At 42.7% G+C, this 20921-nt stretch overlaps 1 protein-coding gene across 1 annotated transcript in view; it reads right to left on the minus strand.

Moving 5' to 3' along the window:
- The window catches only part of RNF128 (ring finger protein 128), a 113491-nt gene extending 92796 nt beyond the window's left edge, over positions 1-20695 (minus strand). Inside the window, exon 1 of the mRNA XM_072125936.1 lies at positions 20171-20695. Coding sequence (XP_071982037.1) covers positions 20171-20582 — 412 coding nt within the window. The 5' untranslated portion in view covers positions 20583-20695. The remainder of the gene's footprint in view (positions 1-20170) is intronic.
- Positions 20696-20921: the final 226 nt, after the last annotated feature.

Below are 20921 nucleotides of genomic sequence, written 5' to 3' on the forward strand. Positions count from 1 at the left end.
GGTTCTACCATCACCATAGACAATGGGCATCCTCTACACCTAAAGGAGAGGCGATTCTACCATCACCATACACAGGGGGTATCCTCTACACCTAGAGGAGAGGAGGTTCTACCATCACCATAGACAGGGGGCATCCTCTACACCTAGAGGAGAGGTGATTCTACCATCACCATACACAGGGGGCATCCTCTACACCTAGAGGAGAGGCAGTTCTACCATCACCATAGACAGGGGGCATCCTCTACACCTAGAGGAGAGGCAGTTCTACCATCACCATAGACATGGGGCATCCTCTACACCTAATGGAGAGGAGGTTCTACCATCACCATAGACAATGGGCATCCTCTACACCTAGAGGAGAGGCGGTTCTACCATCACCATAGACAGGGGGCATCCTCTACACCTAAAGGAGAGGCGATTCTACCATCACCATACACAGGGGGTATCCTCTACACCTAGAGGAGAGGAGGTTCTACCATCACCATAGACAGGGGGCATCCTCTACACCTAGAGGAGAGGTGATTCTACCATCACCATACACAGGGGGCATCCTCTACACCTAGAGGAGAGGTGATTCTACCATCACCATAGACAGGGGGCATCCTCTACACCTAGAGGAGAGGCAGTTCTACCATCACCATAGACAGGGGGCATCCTCTACACCTAGAGGAGAGGAGGTTCTACCATCACCATAGACAATGGGCATCCTCTACACCTAGAGGAGAGGCGGTTCTACCATCACCATACACAGGGGGCATCCTCTACACCTAGAGGAGAGGCAGTTCTACCATCACCATAGGCAGGGATTCTTTACTGTAGAGACTATAGAACTCTTTGCCGCAGGAGGTTGTTATGGACTCTATGGGGCTCATTTACTATGGGTCCACGGACCGCATTATCGTTGGATATGCCGGCGATTTCCGATCTGCGCCGCATTTAGAATTTTTTTGGTGCGCGCCATCGGAATTTGGCGCACCAGCGCTGGCTTTCATGTGACAGAAATCAGGGGGCGGGCCATCGGACGATCCGACAGATTCGGACAAACCGCAGGATTTAACATTTACATTTATGTCGCAAGCCGTGCACTTACATACACCGGGAGGTGAACTCCAGCAGACTTGACCGGGGAAGTGACACATGCAGGAAATCGGGCGCAGATGTGCATTCTGGGGGACATTCCAGATCGGGGATCGCGCAGGACCGGGTAAGTACCGTATATTCCGGCGTATAAGACGACCTGGTGTATAAGACGACCCCCCTACTTTCCTGTTAAAATATAGAGTTTAAGATATATTCGCCATATAAGACTACCCCTTTTCCATGCATACAGCACATACTGTAAGCAAATACACACATATAGCATACATTCATTAACTATACATACATATATAGGGACTTACATATCTTGCAGTGGGGTGAGTCGGTTAGGAGGCATACTGTGAGCCTAGGAAGTGTGCTGGCCAGGCAGCAACTTGGTGAGTGGCCTTGGGAGCAGTGTGGAGAGCCGGAGGCCGAGGGACTAGGAAGCCTACGGGGCGGCCGCGGGACCGGAGAGCGAGCCGTGAGGCCGCGGGACCGGAGAGTGCGCCGGGAGGCCGAGGGACCAGAGAGTGCGCCGGGAGGCCGCGGGAGCGGAGAGCGTGCCGGGAGGCTGCGGGAGCGGAGAGTGTGCCGGGAGATCGCGGGAGCAGCGTTGAGCGGTCCAAGGTAACGGCCAGCTTCTCACCTTTCCCGTGATCCACCGAAGCTCCGCTGCTACACTCCGGCCGGCGGTGACAGCTCATTGAGCGATGGCGGCTCACAGAATATGACGTCAGCCGCGTGCCGACGTCATATTTTCTGCGACGCCGGCACCCACGGAGCTGTCACCACCGGCCGAAGTGTAGCAGCGGAGCTTCGGTGGATCACGGGAAAGGTGAGAAGAAACATTACCGGCATATAAGACGACTCCAGACCAGACTGAAGATTTTTCAGTCTTCAAAAGTCGTCTTATATGCCGGTATATACGGTAAATGTGCCCCTATGTACATGTTCAAGAGAAGCCTGGATGACTTTATGGAGATCAAAAATATCACAGGTTGTGGGTTAAAAATATCTAACAGAAAATGCTCCAAAATAGAAAGGACCAACACAACTCTTTCCACAGATTCCCAGACAGGATTTGTGCTGGCATGATTATGGGCATAGCTACGATTAAGGGAATTTCATATTTGTTTTTACCCGAAATGTGTCAGCTGTGTGGACCTGCATCTCTTTCCAAGCTCCTATACTATGATGCTACGTATTCTTGTTTTCTTTTTTAAGGCATTTTAGGGTTACATAAAATCTATTTTTATCTGATTTAAACAAAATGAGCATCGGATTCCACCCTAGAGAGATGTTGTACAGGTGAATTAATGACGTCTAGAACTTGAGAAGGGAACTGACATCACAAGGGCCACAACCTTATTCTGCTCGGCGTCATGTGTCTTTCTTTTGTGTGTTATATGAGTAAGCACAATACATGTGTTATTAATCTACTACCTCCAGGACTAATAGCTGAAGGCTGGAGAATGAGATACGTGTACAGTATTGTGTAGCCAATGTGGCCTCCAAGTGCAAACACCCAAGCAAAATGGAGTATTTTTTCATAGATTTTTATATGATCAATATACATAGCAATAAAATGATAAGTATATTGTAAATACTCATAATCTTATCTGTCGTGGCAAAGTTTGTTTTTCTGTTCAGATTATTTATCCATGTTTATGGTATCTGGCACACACTGGTGGGTATGAGCTGCAGTACCATAGTCCAGGGAGAATGGTGGTGCTGAAGGAAAAATACTTTTAAAGGACATCTACCATCAGATAACCTCATGGTTTATATTCCTCTTCCCTTCCTATCCCAAACATAGAATTACCTGGTTTTCTAGAAAATTAGCTTTAATAATTAAGTCGATAATGAATTTATGAACCCCCTTCCGGCCCATTGACACAACGATACAATGCTGAGAGAGCCGGTGACATTTAAATTTATAATATATATATAATAAATTACAAAAAAAGCCTTTTTCCGCTTTTAACCCCAAATAAAGCTAAAAATTAAAACAAAAATCTTTAAACTTTTATCATGTTTTAATTAACCCTATGGAGCTTATTTACTAAGGTTTGGCGGATCGCATTTACGTCCGTACTTCCCGACATTTTCGGGATTGCGCGGCTGGGACAGGTATTTAGAAGGGTAATGTTTCGCACGTGATCAGATTTTGATCAGTCTTTTATGCGACAGAAAACGGGGGCCGTGGCCGTTAGACAATCCAACGGATTCGGACTGAGCGCTGGATTTAACTTTAAAATTGTGTCGTAAGACAATGCACTTACATACACCAGGAAGAAGAAGGTGAATTCCGGCGGACCTGAGCGGGGAAGCAAGACATGCAGGATATCGGGTGCATGATCTTAGTGAATCGCACCAGAGTGCATTATCGTCTGAACAATGCACTTCGGCTGAACTCCTCGGACAGGTAAATAAATTTTAAGGTAGTACTCAAATAAAAGTTCTAAAAATTTGCCAAAAATACCCTGGTCATTACAGGGGTTCTCCCACAAAGCAAAGTTAGGGCCTAACTTTGCTTTGGGGCCTCAATGCTGACAGAGATGCTGGCTCAGCGCTTGGCAATTTCCATCAGCTCCATAGAGATTAATGGAGCAGAACGGTCATGCGAGGCCATCTGTTCCATTACTCTTATGGCGCGATGAGGGGTCAGTCGGAACCCTCGTTCTTGCGATCTTCAGGGATCTCAGCACGGAGACTCCCACTGATCAGCAAGTTAGGCCCTATCCCGTTTGTAAACGTATGAAAACATTATAAAACCTAAACAAATTTGGTATCCCCATGATTGCACCAACACGAAGAATAAAGTAGACATGTCATTTGGGGTGCACAATAAAAGTTGTAAAATCCAAGCCCACAAGAATATGGCGCAAACACATCTTTTCACCGCATTTGGAAATTTTTTCCAACTTTCCAGTACACGGCATGGAATATAAAATACTGTCACTATGCAATTTGTTATGCAGAAAACAAGCCCTCACACAGCTCTCTACAAGGGCCCTGGAGTTAAGAGGTTAAAGCCTTTTCAGGCCACGTTATTAAGGGGATTAAGAGGATAAGGATAAGTTTCTTATTGCTTGGAGTCCAATCATTAGGAGAATGGAAGACCCCCAAGCGCCCCATACCGAGAAGAGTACAGGTGTATATGCTCATGTTTTGCTCTATTCCCTTCCATGGCAGCTTCAGGAGAGCCCCCTGTAGCCCATCAAGGAAAATCATCTCTATTTGGTATGGAGCATTTCAGAAGACTTTTGGACCCCTTTTGTCCAGAAAACAACCATTAGAACTTTACCTTCATTGATAACAGCTACTGGAGCAGTTCCCACAGCCCCTCCGTGGTGCAGATTTTCAGGCTGTTACACTGTCTCCCCCTCCCCCGCTACTCCTGCTTGACACTACCTCTCACTGCAGAAGAAAATGTTTACTTACACACTGTAACAGCCTGTGAATAAGCACAGAAGGGCTTTGGTAACTCCACCCAGTAGCCTTTTAGACTCATTAACAAAATTTTAAAGCTGATTTTAAGAGAAAGGAGGCCATGGATAACAAAAGCAAGAATATTACCACAGTCACGATGCCTGGATCTATGGGCAAGTGTCGCTTGTTTATCATGATGGATTTTGTTGGCAGATTTCCTTTAAGCAGGGATTGTGTCCTTTATAACTTGAGCTCGAGCTTCTATAACAAGTTCTCATATGTATCCACATTCTCACATAGTCCACAGGGCTCTCACATTACATGACTTACCTTGTACCCGAGGTAGAGTCTGTATTATATTCCAGAGTTGCATTCACAGTTCACAACGGTCAAAAACCTTAGAATATAGTAAATGTTATCTATAGCACATTGTCCTACACTACTACTGTATAAGCCTTAGGCCCCAATGGGGGCTTGTGATATGTCCACGCAATTTACAGCCGTATCCCGACCCCCATAAGGGTCTATGGCACCCGGTAATGGTGCGGTGAGCACACAGCACCCGCTGTACAAGATATGGATGTATATTTTGCTGGAACACAGCGGCGGCTTCTGCTTGGCTTTTTTTTTTGGAGAGGGGAGGGGTGAGGAGCACCCACCCCCCTCCTCCCTTCTCCACCCCAGCAGTCCTGTGCATGAGGCCTAAGTCTACAAGTTAATGCCCAGTTCACACCTGTGTTTGGTCTTTCCACAACATTATAAAATGAGCTGCAACTTAGCAACAGCACGAGATATGAATACGAGATAAGCGATACAACATTAAATTATTCGATCTATGGATATTTTATATGTAAATTGCCCCCAAATGCAGTCATTTGCTTTAATCGACAAAGCTCAAAAGGTTAGTAATGATGAATGATATATATAGAAGCGGCGCTGGCTGCCATTTACCGAGGCCACATAATGACAGCGGATGTCACATATCTGTAATAAGACAATGACATGCAGGTAAAGGTTGGAGATCATGACAATTAATTGCCTCTCGAGAATCCGCTGTGTATGTGTAATCCGGGAGAAATCCTCCGCTGCCGGGAAGGCAGTGCACTCACATTTACAGAGGATTGTGATATAAGAAGATATTCTATTTCTGAGATTTTTATCTGGTGCAGGGATGAGAAGAATCCGTTGTGACATGTACTCTGGCCGCGGCCCCAGTGAGGCCGGCGCACGTTGTGCATTAGTGAAAACAAGCCATGTTGTCTTTTATTCCATATCCCCCAGACATAAGGTCACCCCGTAGCGTTCAAAGCTTTCAGCTGCCTTCCTCTAGAAGCTTCTGTCGTGTAAGTGACAGAGAAATGCATTTGTTGCTTTCTTTTATATTTTATTTTTTTTTTTAGTACAACTTTAAGTTTAAAACTAGTGGAAAAGTTAGACATTATTTTAACCCCTTTATCCACTACAAGCTATAACATTTTCATTTTTCTTCCCTTATTTGTATGGGGTCTTGTTTTTTTTCATAGCACAATTTTGGGTTTCATAGATCCCACTGGTGAACTTTTATCAAACTTCTTTTTTTTGTGTAGTATATTTTAGATATCAAATATTCAAATAAATTTTCTGCCTTCATCGTCGGACCTAAATAACATAAAACATGTTTTCTCTAGGTCAATACGCACTTGTCTAAGTTTTTTTTTCTTTTGCATAATGAAATTCTTTTGGAGGAAAAAACATTTTGCATTGCCACCTCCCAAGGGCTATAACTTTGGAAATTTTCTGTCAATGTGGCTGCGTGAGGGCTTCATTGTTTGAGAAAAGACCTTTAGATTTTATTTATACACTTGGAGTTCCTAAAGTTTTTTGATTGTAATTATTATAATATTTTTGTGTGATGGATAATAAAATAATGCTAATTTGGGCTTTGTTTTTCATTTTTTTTGTGATAACGCAGCCCAGGCTTGGCTCAAGGTCCTGTGATCTTGTGATGCGTCTCTGTATAAAGGTGTCACATCAGAAGAAGTGCCCTTAATTACCGCTAAAAAAAACTGGTATAAAGGTTGTTAAAGGGTTAATAGACTTGTAGGGGGTTATTTATCATTAGAACAGCTCCTTGGGTCAGTTATGTGTCTATTTTTGGAGCTCCACTGCCCTCCAGATTCATTAAAGTGACTTAATTGTCTATTTTCTGTCTGGGATTTTTTTTTGCAAAAAGTCCCAAAAAAGTCTCAAAATGCATAAAAAGTCTCAGCACATAGACCAGCAGGGGGTTGGAGTAAGTTTGAGACTTTTTATGAGACTTTTTGCATAAGTCTCAAGTCATGAATCTAGCTTTGCACAGTGTTACACTCACAGTAGTTCTATTTTAGGCCAGATTAACAAAAAAGTGTATATAGTCCTGTGAGACATTTTAGCAGTGAAAAGTCTCCAAAACCCTCACTATGACGACTTGGAGACTTTTTTTACGCCAAAAAAGCCCAGGAAAACCAATTATAAATAACCCCCGTGTTGTGTACTGTAATCTCAGAACTGAGGGTTGGGCTGTAATTCAGAGACACAAGAGTTTTAAAGGACACCTGTCATCAGGTCTGTATCACTTGTCCTGCCACTACTACCTTTTGGAGCAGCTCACAAGGATCCCATCCCAGCCTTTATCTAGTCAATTCATACATTAATCATTGTAAAATCATCTTTTCTTTATTATGTAAATGAGGCTGGTCACATGGTCAGTGGCAGTTATGTCACTCCTGTTATGTCCTCTCCTCCCCCTGCTCATGTCTGTGTGTAATGTATAGTAAAACATTGCTAGTGGCTGTGCTTTTTCTGCTGACATGCTGCATCCTCCTAATACACAGAGACAATGGGGGATATTTATCGGGACCTCTGCGCACCGCCAGTGGTGCAGAGGCCCGGAAATTATCGCAAATGCTAGCTTATTGCTAGCTTTTGCGATTATTTGCCCCATCCACCACCTTCACGCCAGTGGGGCGTGAAGAGGGGGAGCGGCCGGCCGAGAGGAGGACACGTCCGGACAGGAGTGGGCGTTACTGTCCCCGCGCCTGCGCACTTGCTGCTGCGGGCGACTTTTCATACGTGAAAAGTCGCCGGCTGCATTTTTTTCTACGCCTGCCATAGGATAAACGCTGCACTGCAATCAGCCCTGATACATCAAGAGACAGAAGCCTCTTGATGTATCGGGCTGCGAATTGCAGCGGCGGGGCTATCCTACACTGGCGCACGAGCGCCAGCGTATGATAAATGTCCCCCACAGACATCAAATTTTGAAGAAATGTGCAGCACTCCAAATTGTAAAAAAGTAGTAAACCTTTTATTCCATAGTAAGTAACAACAGCGACGTTTCGGCTCAAGAGAGCCTTTTTTTTAAGCTCCCACAGCCCCACAGACATCAGCTACACAAGTATCTGACATGTTCTGCTATAACATGTGAGAGACACAGACATCAGCTGCACAAGTACCTGACATGTTCTGCTATAACATGGCTGCATCCTGGAGCTGTTGTATCTCTCCTATAGACTCATAGGCTGCAGGGGGCGTGTCCACCAGCAAGCACATGGAGCAGCCATCACATCATTATACAGCCTCACATTATTACACAGGCTGTCAGTCATGCACTGGGGGTGTGGCTGTGCCGCCCACTCATGAATAAGCTGGACAGCTTGAATATGCTAATGACTCGTTGGACATTTCACAGGTCATTTGCATACAGCTTTAGGACCTAATTACTTAAGTTTACAGGCATGTAGAGGGACAATGAAGGGAAAGAGGCAATGCTTTCTAATGGCAGTTTATGAAAATATATTTAGGTTATTTTGCCTGACGGGTTCTCTTTAACCCCTTAGCGCTCCGCGCCGTAGCTGTACTGCGCAGCTTCCGACGATTAGCGCTCAGCGCAGTACAGCTACGGCGCAGAGCCGATGCCAGTTCAGCGCTGCATAGCAGCCGAACCGGCATCGTTAGCCGCGGGATTTCAGCGGTAATTTACCGCTGACATCCCCGGCTAACACCCGCGGTCGGAGTGGGCTCCGATCGCGGGTGTTTAACCCGTTAAATGCCGCGGTCAACGCGACCGCGGCATTTAACATGCCTTCTGGGGGTCTTTACCCCACGATCGGCCCCCCCGCACCGTTTTCGGGGGCGGCGATCGCTGTTTTGGCTCCTCTGGGGTCCGATCGGGACCCCAGAGAAGCCTGGAGGGTTTACCTTTAAGATGGCGTCTGTGACGTCATCTTAAAGGCAAAGTGTCAGCCTATGCATCTGCATAGGCTGGCACTGATAATACCCTGCAATACATTAGTATTGCAGAGTATTATCAAGAACAAGCAATCAGATGATTGCTTGTTCATATCCCATGGTGTATCATGTAAAAAATGTACAAAATAATGTTTTTCAATAAAAAATTACTTTATAAATCACTAAAAATGCCCATAAGCCCCAAAACATATAAAGAGACATATAACACTCAAAAAAGTCTAAATCATAACACAAACCCCACATATATAGTATCACCGCGTCCGTAACAATCCGTAGAATAAAACTAAATAACTATTGAACCCATATGATGAACGCCGTAAAAAAAAAACGTCAAAAACCCGCCAAAAATTATGATTTTTACCTATTATATCCCACTAAAAATGCAATAAAAAGTGATCAACAAAACATATGTACTCCAGAATGATATTGTTGCAAAGAACAACATGTCCCGCAAAAAGCAAGCCATCAACCAGCTCTGTAGCCAAAAACATAACAATGTTATGCCACTTGGAAGACAGCGATGCAAAAATGATAGATTTTTCCCCACATTAGGGTTTTATTTGGCAAATTTAGTAAAACATAATAAAAAATATTCATGTCTGGTATCCCCGTAATCGTATCGACCCATAGAATAAAGATAACAGGATTATTAGGCTATACGGTGAACACGAAAAAAAAAAAAAGTAAAAAATCCAGTACAGAATTGATGCTTTTCTACTCATGACCTCAAAAAAAGTTCCAAAATTTTCAACAATAGGTGATACCAACCCCAAAATGGTAACACTGGAAAAAGCATCTCGTCCCGCAAAAAAAAATGCCGTCACATGGCCCAAATAACGGAAAAGCGAACATTTTATAGCCTTCAAATGGGGCAACCAGGAAACTAAAATCCTGGCAGCTGCAGGGTGCTCCTTCCCTTCTGCGCCTCGCTGTGCCCCCATAAAACAAGTAATGTCCACATGTGGGGGGTCGCTGCACTCAGGGGAAATTGTAGAACAAATTTTATGGTGAGTTTTCTCTTTTTATCTTTTGGAAATGTGTAAATTTTAGGGCTAAATGAACGTATAACCGACAAAATTTGACCATTCTAAATTTCACCGCCATTTTGATTCAATTACTATGAAGATCTCAAGGGGTTAACAATCTTTGTAAATGCTGTTTCTGATAGTTTGAGGGGTGCAGATTTGAAAATGGGTTGGTTATATAGGGGGTTTTGTTGCTAAATATGTAAAATTTGATTTCAAACAGTATTTATCCCCAAAATAGTCAATTCCGAAAATACGGAAAATCGCTATTCGATTTGTAGGCCGCGTGACGTCAAAATAAATTATCCAAACATTTCAAAAATTATGAAAATGAAAAGTAGACAAATGGGAAATGTTATTCTGCAAGTTATTTAGGTGGTAAATCGATCTGCCTGAAAACGCGATGATTTTGAATTTCGAAAATGGCAAATTTTTCTAAAAATTCATCATTTTTTTTCTTTTTTTTGTAAATAAACGCAAAACTTATCAGCCAAAATTTACCACTAAAATGAAGTACAACATGTGGGGAAAAAACAATCTCAGAATCGCTTTGATAAGTAACAGTGTTCAAAAGTTCAGGAAGAGACACTGGTCAAATTTCAAAAAAAAGTTGCGAGCCTTAACCTGCAAACAGGCTGCGTCCTTAAGAGGTTAAAGATGGTAATGGCCTGAGGCGCAAAAACTTTTCCACATGCATGCACAGTGTTTATTTGTTTTTTTTCCATTTTTGATTGGGATTGGTCATCAATATCACATCGGTAAGGGTCTGACAAGCGATACGCCCACAATCAAGTGTTGCCATCAGCCACCAACTACACATTGGAGAAGGAGCCAGAAGCAGATCGCTCCATCTTCTATGGGTATTGGCCATGTCAGGGAACTCAACTCCCATTGAAGTAAATTGGAGTGAATCTGTAATACCATATAAGGCCATGACACAGAGGACAAAACCATCTGTTTAAGCAAACAACGGGATTGGCGAGGGTACTGGATGTCACACCTCTACCAATAAAATATAATTCGATTAAGGACCAATGTAATTAGTGATTCATGACTACACAGGACCAGAGGCACTTATTACATGTGTTTTTTGCAGCATATAAAAGTTGAAGAAACCACAATTTTAAAATACAGTTTACTCTAAAACAGACATTTAAATAGTGTTTGGCATTTTATGGCACAGATTTTGATTTACTACACATTTGTTTTGCGGTAACAGGGTGTAGTGTAGGGTGACATTGGTAATTAGAGAAGGGAACACATTCTGGGGTATATTTGTAGTATATGTTTTTTATTTATTAATTTTTTGAACTTATATTTTTTGTTTTTACTTTATGTCCCTTTAGATATTTTTATTGGTCTGTAGGTCCAGTTACAGGTCAAAAGGGGCACAGATACAGTGACATATGTCACTATTTGGCTGTGTCTGGCCATGCAGCAGCCTCTTAGTATTGGGATCCTGCTTGTCACGTGTTCACTACGGAGACTACCAAGACACAGAGAGGCAACTGAGAGAGACCAGCCACTGCCTCTTTGCTCTTTTTGAATGCTGTGTATGAGAGAAGGAGAAGACAAAAGTAGCAAGTACTGCTTCTTTTCTCTTGCCATCGGTCCCCTACAGTTGCCTTTAGTGGGGGATCCGACCTTTGGCTGCCTAATCGCTTGGGCATTGGTGTCTCAAGGCACCTTAAACCCTTGCCGTAAATATGCCATGGTGCAGGCTATGGGGACCCGGACAACCCACCATAAAATGTACAGTGGACAGTAAGGAACTTGGTTATGACCTATAATGGAAGGTTTTTCCAATGTTCTGTATCCATTACATATCCAAAGGATGTTTTTTTTGCGCTGAATTACCCCAGGTTTTTGGCACGCGCGATCGGATTGTGTCGCATCGTTGCCGTCTTGCATGGGACACAAATCGGGGGCCGTGGACATCAGACAACCTGACTGATTCGGACAAACCGCGGAATTTAAAAAGCAAATTGTGTCGCAAGATCAGCACTCACATGCACCGGGAAGAAGAAGGTGAACTCCGGCGGGCATCAGCGGGGGAAGCGACAGATGCAGGAAATTGGACGCACGATCTTAGTGAATCGCGCTAGACCCGAATCCTCATCGGACAATGCACAGCGGGGATCGCAACAGGAGGGGTAAGTAAATGTGTCCCGATATGTCAAATACATGATACCTGTGGGTCTCACCTCTCAAGAAAGGTCCAATGACCCAACTTTCCATTTCTGTCAATGAGAGCACCGAGTCTTTATGCGGAGCTACTTTCGGGCACTCCCATAGACACAAATGGAGAGGGGCTGGGCATGTGCAAAGAAACTCTCTATTCAGCTGGGTTCTGGAAGGAGGTCAGCGGACCCTGTTCTCCAGAGAACAGGTCCCAGAGATGGTCTGACACATATTCTGTGTTCATAAAATATCTTGTGGCCATGTTATAAATAGCCTTTATGGATCGGTCATCGATATCAAAAATAAGTAATCCGTTGAAAACTCTGAGTAAATGTGGTTTCACATTGGCTTTTTTTATCTTAGCAATGATTTTTCACTGACCCTATTTTGGCTTATGGACACATGCACATTGGTTTTCTCTTCCTGGCTTCAGTGATTTTTCACGGATGCCTTACTGAACCTTTCTTTTCAATGCCATTTTTCACACATTAGTTTCTTTTCACTTATGAGTGATTAGTTTACAACCTGTTCTTTTTGCTCACTGACAACATTGGATCAGTTAAAAAAAAGCTGAAGTGTGAAAAAGCCCATTGTAAAGAATACTAAGGCATCAGTTAAAAATCACTGGGACCAGGAAGAGAAAACCAATCTGAAAAATCACTGATGTAAAAAAAAGCCAATGTGAAACCACTCAAAGTTTGTAGAAACAGCTACTTCAAAGATGCTTTTGTATGAAGAGGGTAAGGAGAATCGTGTTCTCCCAATTGTTAGGAGATTGACTAAACAACCATTTGTTAATCCCAACTCCAATCTCTGATGCACAATTCAACAGACAGAGCCAGATCCTTTTTCCAAAAGTGACACGATTGGAGTTTTTATCATTTGTGCACAGACTAAACTTCTGAGATGCTAAGTGCTATGACTCTTACCAAATGCGCTAGTGAGTCATTGGATTTATATGCCCGAAGTCATATAAAAACGAGGTGCTGAATATTTTTTTTTATATCAATCCTTTTTTATTGAAGTGAATGATGTACAGAATGCGGAACACACAGGTCCAGAGTACAAAGCTCAAAACGTGACATAAATCATGTAACAGCAATCAAAGAATAAAAGTGAAAATGATCAACCTTCAATTTGCAGGATCTACTACAACACAGCCATTTTTACAGTGGTTTTTCACAGCCATTTCACTGGGAATATTTTTGAATGATTTGTAATAAAGAGTTTTGTTAACATTCCTAGGATTCCTTGGATTTTTTTTTAAGTTGGCCGTACATGCAGAGCTGCAGCGAGACATTTCTTCTCCACGGGAAAATTAGGTCACACGTACCTGTAGTGCTGCGTTTACAAGCCACGCCACAAGTGAACGCACACCAACAATAATCTACAAAATGAAAGGCTGGTCACATAACATATAATAATATGTTGATTTGATCCACTTAAAACTGAGAAATATTCCAGGAATTTTCAAATGGAAAGAATGCAAAAGATAATATTGGCTGAATGATATATATTGGAAGAATAAAGATAAAATGAAAATCAAAAACTACTTTTTTGGAGCATCTGTGGTTTATTAAATTCTACTAAAATATGACTTTTTATCTTCCACCCCCAGTAGAGTGTGAAAGTGACTTTATTGATTTGTTGGTACATGGATGGTATCTTGGTGTGGCTTGTTTATCCGTATCTTTTTAGTATCTAGACTAAAAGAACGCCTTTAATCGGAGAGGTTACCGCAAAAGCCTGCAAGGCGCTATTTGTACAATGATATAAAATGTCTTCATATCTAGTGTCATCATTGTGATTAGAAAGGCTTTTGTCTACAACAAACAGAATATGTATTTAGCAGTATTGTCTGTAGTCCTTTCCGAATTGTTGCCTCAGTGCATTGTTCGTTTATGCAGCTCTATGCATCATTTATTTACTATGTTAGCTTTCATAATGGAGTGATAGGAGGAGGGTGCACACTGTTCGGTGCTTTATGAGAATGCCAGTTAGCTCAGCAGTCCAAAATAGTTAACGCACAAAATAATAAGTGAAGTTTGTGCAGTCTTACTGTGTGTCAAAAAAACAACATTGGAGATGCCCTTAAACCAGGGGTGCAAAACCTCTGACCAGCAGAGACCAGCGAGTCCCTCCATAACTAATTGAAGTAGCCATTGGCACAGGAGCGGACAGTATGTGTAACAAGTACTCACCCCTCCTGGGTCCTGATATTTGCCGGGGTCAGGACACACAGCAGAGTGATGACTGTTGCAGGAGAAGACCCGGAGCATGAGTACTTGTGCTGAACTGTACTGCCCCTGGGTGCTCTCCTGCTCAGGGCACTACTCTGCTCAAAGTCCTGACCCTGGCTCATACAACCAGCATGAGGACACAGCAGAGCGGCATGCAAAGGAAAGTCCACTATGTACCAGGGAGGAGTAGCCGGTAGAGGTAATAATTATTTTTGTTTACTCTGGGGTCTCCACTGCTCTGGGGATCAGTACTATAGTCTGCTCCAGGGATCATCAGGATTAGTGGTCTGCAGTGGGAAATGGGGGTCTCCAGTATTTCGTTGCTCCGGGATCTTTTTCAATTATTATTATTATTCTCTTTGGTCTCTTATTAATGGTCTGGATTTGGCACTGTATTTATTTGTTTGGTTATTGTCTAAATGTAGTAATTGTTTTTCTCAGTTGGTATTTTTTGCTGCACTGCACTGGTATTTATAATTTATGGTGTTAGAAAGATCCCAGATGTCTTTTGCAACTTTTATAGCTGCCTGCATAGTGATACCGAACCCTATGACATGCGCAATGGAGTAAAATATCTCTACCGACCTCTCTCTCTCTCTAATTAACCAAGATCTAAAATTGCCACCAAATATTTGCACAATATAAATGTAACCCACTCAGGAAATGAATGAAACAACATATTTTATTGAAAAATTCACATAGTAACAATAATGTATGAAGCAAGGAGGAAAGATTAAAAAGTTGCGTGTGACTTTAATTAAAGCCAATGCAGGCTAACAGGTAGATTATGCAACCTTATGTAAGTTATTAACCTACCTGTTAGCCTGCAGTGGCTTTAAATATTGTTACTATGTGAATTTTTCAATAAAATTGTTGTTTCATTCATTTCCTAAGAGGGTTTAATTTTTATTGTGCAAATGTTTGGTGGTAGTTAATCCGCCGATGGTATCTGGGGCTTCTACCAATTGGTTTTGTACTCTTTTTTTTCGTGTACTAAGATCTAAAATTGATTGCAAAAATGATGGCTCATCGATTATCTCTCTTGCTTCCCTTATTGATAGGGCCCTCCCAAGTGGGATTCATGAGGGGGAGATTGGCAGTTACCAATATTCGGAAGGCTCTGACTGTGTTGGATGAGGTACGTGTGCAGCAGACGACAGCGGGTAAAAGGGCATGGCTAGTGCTAGAGGCAGATCGGGCATTCAATAATATCCGCTGGAGGTAGCTGGACCATACCCTAGATCAGTGATTGCAAACCTTTTAGACACCGAGTGCCCAAACTACAACCAAAACCCACATATTCTTTGCAAAGTGCCAATGCAACAATTTAAGCAGTAACTTATTACTCCCTGCTCTTTCACACCTGAGGACACCAATACAGTAGAAAGACAGAGAAGAAGTTTGAATTATCATTTTAGCTTCCTTCTAGGGTCCTGGGCTGCTTCAGACTGCAAGAGGCCTTGTGTCCTGTCTGGCGAACTCTGTGCTGGGGGGATGGCAAGGGTGCCCATAGAGAGGGTTCCGAGTGCCACCACGGCACCCATGCCATAGGTTCGCCACCACTGCCCTAGATCATTTCGGTATAAGGGTGCTTTTAGGAAGTTTTTAGAATCGCTGTACTCTTCTCCTCGAACGCCTCTTTACTACCCAGGGTATAGGTCTCCCTTTATTATGCTACAAAGAAGAACAAGACAGTGCTTCCCTCTATCACTGTTATTATTTGACCTGGCTATTGAACCGCCGGTGCTTTGGATATCCCAGGGATTAAAATAGGCCCAGCAACGGTAAAGACAGTCCTGTTCGCAGATAATATATTGCTTTTTATCTCACATCAGTCCCGAACATTCATACACATATAAAAGATTTGGGGCTTTGTCCGGGTGTAAAATAAACAATACCAAAAGTGACCTTCTCCCCTTAGATCCCTTATTACTTTCAGAGCAAAATTCAATAAAATTCTGGGGTGTGGTGCACTCGTCCATCAAATACTGGATAGGGAAACTGTCACCCCTAATTTCCCAAAATACTGACAGAACTAACAAGGTGGGAGTCCCTCCAACATAGCAGAATGGGTCCACCCATCCAATGATCAGTTTTGCTACAGACATCAAAACCCTCAACAAGTCCTTTGTGATGTTAATATAGCAAGGTAAAAGGCCCAGAATATCCCTCTAATGCCTAATACCCCCAAAACCAGGAGGACTTAATATCCCAGATATGAAAATGTAGAATTTCTATTTAGACATGTTATTGGTTAGTGTTTTATATCATAGTACAGTTTTAGTACAAATGCAGTTTTTGTACTATGTGTATTTTCCTTTATCGCGCCACAAACTGTAAAAACATGTATGTATTTTTATGTACCTCTTTATCAAATAAAATAAATAATTTATGGGGTGGCATTTTGTGGTGTTCGGTGGTTGTTGATGCATCTAGGGTGCCGGTCCCATTGCCATAAACACATTATGATGCTTGTACGTGATACATCCTTGTGGAGGGAAATTCATATGAATTATCACTAGGGATATCATTAAAGGGAACCTACCACCACAAATCTACCTATAAAGGTAGATCGGGTGGTAGGTGGATGTAAGGGACGTGAGGAGAGCTCTTTTTAGAGCTAATCCTCACGGCCCCGCTAACTTTTGGGAAACTTTATTGACTGAATATGTAAATTTAGTTATGCGCGGCTACTCCACGCCCCGGTAGCCACATTACTCCTCCTACCCTCGTAGCTGCGCGCCCTCGTCTGACAAGCCGGCTACTGCGCATGCGCAGTAGCTCCGGCCTCGGAGCTGGGACTGCTCAGCCGGCATTCTGCGCATGCGCAGAACGCCATCATATCGGACGAGGGCGCGCAGCTACGAGGAGCTGCGCGCCGCACACAACAGGGTAGGAGGAGTAATGTGGCTACCGCGGCGTGGAGTAGCCACGCTGTGTAGCCTTGCGCCGGCTACTCCACGCCCCAGTAGCCGCATAACTAAATTTACATATTCTGTCAATAAAAGTTTCCCAAAAGTTGGCGGGGACGTGAGGATTAGCTCTAAAAAGAGCTATCCTCACGTCCCTTACATCCACCTACCACCCGATCTACCTTTATAGGTAGATTCGTGGTGGTAGGCTCTTTTTAAGTGTAATTGTCATGTGTCATCATTTCAGGGATGAACTGTGTTTGTGCAACCTTAGAGGACAGATATATTACAGTGTGCATAATCTCATTGGGACGGCGTCCATCCTGCAATTCTACAATGTGACTGAGCCTTTCGTAGATATGCCCCTGCCTAGAATCACAACAAATTTAATTGAAAGGAAATCTACCGCCAGGATGAAGGATTGTAAACAAAACACACCTACATACTGGTGTGTGCTCCTCTCTTTGTTTCTTATGCCCTGTTTTTTTTAAAGGCTTTTAAAATTATGCAAATGAGCCTGAGTTGCCCTGGGAACCTGAAGCCCATCAGACTCATTTGCATCATTTTTCCAAACTTATTTTTTCTTAAAGAAAATGGGGCACACACCAGTATGTCAGTGTGCTTGGTGTACAATCCTTCATCCTGGTGGTAGATGTCCATTAACACAAGACACATTCATCTTAAACCATAGGAAAAGGAGAACAGTTGGACATTCAGGCTTCAGATCAGGTACATTCAGTACTCACTGCCAAGGACTTACCATGGTCAGTCATGTATATAAGTAGCAGAGTCACTTGATAGTTGATAACTTATCTTATCACAGAAAACACCAAAATCAATTAGAAAGTCATTAAGAAACGAGTGTACCAGTCTACTGTAGATAACACGCTTTGTCAAGTATAATGTAAGTCATGTTTGATTTTTTTATTATTTATGATATTTAACTAGTTTTTCCACCCTTCACTCTTGATTAAACTGGACCATCAAGGAAACCTCCTCTTGGTCTAGGTCAGGGCGGCACAGTGGCTGATGGGCGGCACGGTGGCTGATGGGCGGCACGGTGGCTGAGTGAGTAGCACTTCTGCCATGCAGCGCTGGGGTCCTGGGTTCGAATTGCACCCAGGGCAACATCTGCAAAGAGTTTGTTTGATTTCTCCGTGTTTGCGTAGGTTTCCTCCCACACTCCAAAACATACTGTTAGGTTGTTTAGATTGTGAGCCCCATGGGGACAGGGAACAATTTGACATGCTTTATGAAGAGCAATTTGTAGGCGCTATATAAATAATTATTATTATTACTCTTTAGAGAAAGTCTCCAAGGGTCAAGTAGAAAGCAACTCCATTGAGAAATGCTTTGGGGCTTATCACCGCTAGTAAGAACAATTATTACTCTACAAATAGAATAATGGAATTGGTTGACTATCTAACTTGTGACTGGTACCAGCGTCAGTTAGGAGATAAGAGAAAATAGTCTGCATCAGTTCTGCTGAAGTTCACACTGGACCTTCAAAATCTTGAAATGCTGCCTTCAGTTTGTGCACATCCATGTATATAACCTAGGGGAGGAAGAGGACATAGAGAGAAGATTCTCTATAGATTGGCACTCAATCTTGGGAAAGTGTGGTGTGATGGGGATTCCATTTCTAGATAGAAGTTCTATTGTAATATTTGTATTGTAAGTCATTAAGTTTAATATGAACTTTCTATGTACTGCTGATTGAGATATAATTTTGATATATTCATTTTTTATTGTTATTTACTTTTTTTAACGGCTATGTTGCTAGTTTTTTTGATAATGATAAATAAAGATTTTTTTAAAAAAAATTCAATGCACTTTCACTCTGGTTGAAATATACATATTAATCACCTTAAGCCTCCCATATCCCGTTGTTTATGATCTGTGTCTCTTCAGCATGTGAGTTCTATTTACAAGTGGTGACAAGTAGAAAAGCCTGAGCCACAAACTTGGGCAGGAATAGGACTTGCTCTACAATTTCGGCAATGCAAACTATAGACAGATTGAAATACAGAGGCAGTGTGTTATCAATTGAAACAATGACCAAAAAACAACATTCATGTCCACGTAACATAAGACAAGCACCATAAGAGGTTTCAGTGTATTTTGACAGTGATAAAACTTAAGCAAGTTGTTATTGAAGTACTTAAAGGAAATCTACCATTAAAATCCATCAGGAGAAACGTATATTTGTTATCCATGGCCTCCTTCTGTCTAAAATCAACTTTTAAAATTATGCTAACAAGCCTGAGGGGCTACCCTGTCTCCTCTGTAGTTTAGCTTTACAGACTGTTACACTGTCTCCCCCTCCCCCCTGTTTTTTCAGCACATTAGTGCTCACTGGACAAGTGCTAAGGGAGCAGGGAAGAGAGTAAGATGGTGTACTAGTCTGTAAAGTCAGGTTAACAGAGGGGTTAGGGTAGCCCCTTGGGCTCATTAGCATAATAGTAAAAGTTGATTTTAGAAGGAAATAGGCCATGGATAACACATATAAGATTAGCAATCACAGTTCCTGGATCAATGAGTAAGTAAGTGTCCCTGGTTTATCATGCTGGATTTCATTGGTAGATTTCCTTTAAGGTGAAATACCGTCTTCCAATTTGTTGAATGACACAAGGTGATTACTGTGCAGACCAAGGAATTCAAAACTGTATATCCCAGGTTAGCAATGCAGGGGTTAACAAACGTCACTTTCATGTCTTGGAAGCTGTCAGCAGCGAGTATCTTCCCGCACTGGAATTAAGTGTCTGTAATAAGCACTTGTCACCGCACAATGTGCAAGGGAGTTAATTTGCATTTACAAAACCCATTGCGATACACAGAAGTGCGGAGCATTTCCAGGTCACAGAGCTGCCTCTCACTACCAAAAGTATTTGTTTTAGATGGTTCCCGGAGAACAATAGCATGACACCCCGCATTATTCAGTGTATCATTAATGCAGACATAAACCGCGGCTGACAACTCACAGCAGACAGAAAAATAGCATCCTTCAAAGAGTTAATAAGCACTTGCTTACCGTAGTGAACCATTGGAATGGTCTGATTGCCGGTGCTGGGGGGGGCGTTGTAGATCACCACCGCTTGTGCACCTTTACTGGCGGCCAGGAGGATCTTTTCAGAAAACGTACAGTTCCCTCTTTCAATGAGAGCAATCCAAGGTTTAGACGGGATGGAAAACTTGGTATTCGGATCACATCCTTGCAGATTGGGGGATATGGGGATGCCCACCACTCCTTGGGCATCACTCATAGGCGAGTTAAGCCCAAACAAGCCACACTCACAATACTTGCTTATAGTTGTGTTGTATTGGGAGCTGAAGTATGACAGGTTAACATAAGCATTTGCTTCCACTGTATCCCCAGACTTAACATTTAGCAGAATACCTATAATCACAATCCAGTATAAGCTCAATTCAGTCTTTGCCATCATTTCTTCATCTGTTTGGTGCCCAGATATTTCATATAATAGGTGCAGAGTGATCGGCGTCTGTCCTCCCAGGTAATCTTCTCAGGGAGGCTGGAGTTTCACTTCTGTATAGGTAACTGACACCACTTCTAGCAACAGAAACCTGGGAGGCGTCATTCTCCATTTCACCTGCCTTATCAAATAAACCCTTGACCAGCACGGCCAGGCGCACTTTAGAGTAAATACCAGCATTTCCCTTTTCAGAAGAAATGTGGAACTCATTGCCAAGTGCATTTGTCTCTCTGAAGTCCTAGAATATCAGTGCACGCAAAACTATAGGAATATTTCCCAGACTTGCTGCAT

The sequence above is a fragment of the Engystomops pustulosus genome, chromosome 9, assembly GCF_040894005.1.
Source record: "Engystomops pustulosus chromosome 9, aEngPut4.maternal, whole genome shotgun sequence".
Classification (NCBI taxonomy): domain Eukaryota; kingdom Metazoa; phylum Chordata; class Amphibia; order Anura; family Leptodactylidae; genus Engystomops; species Engystomops pustulosus.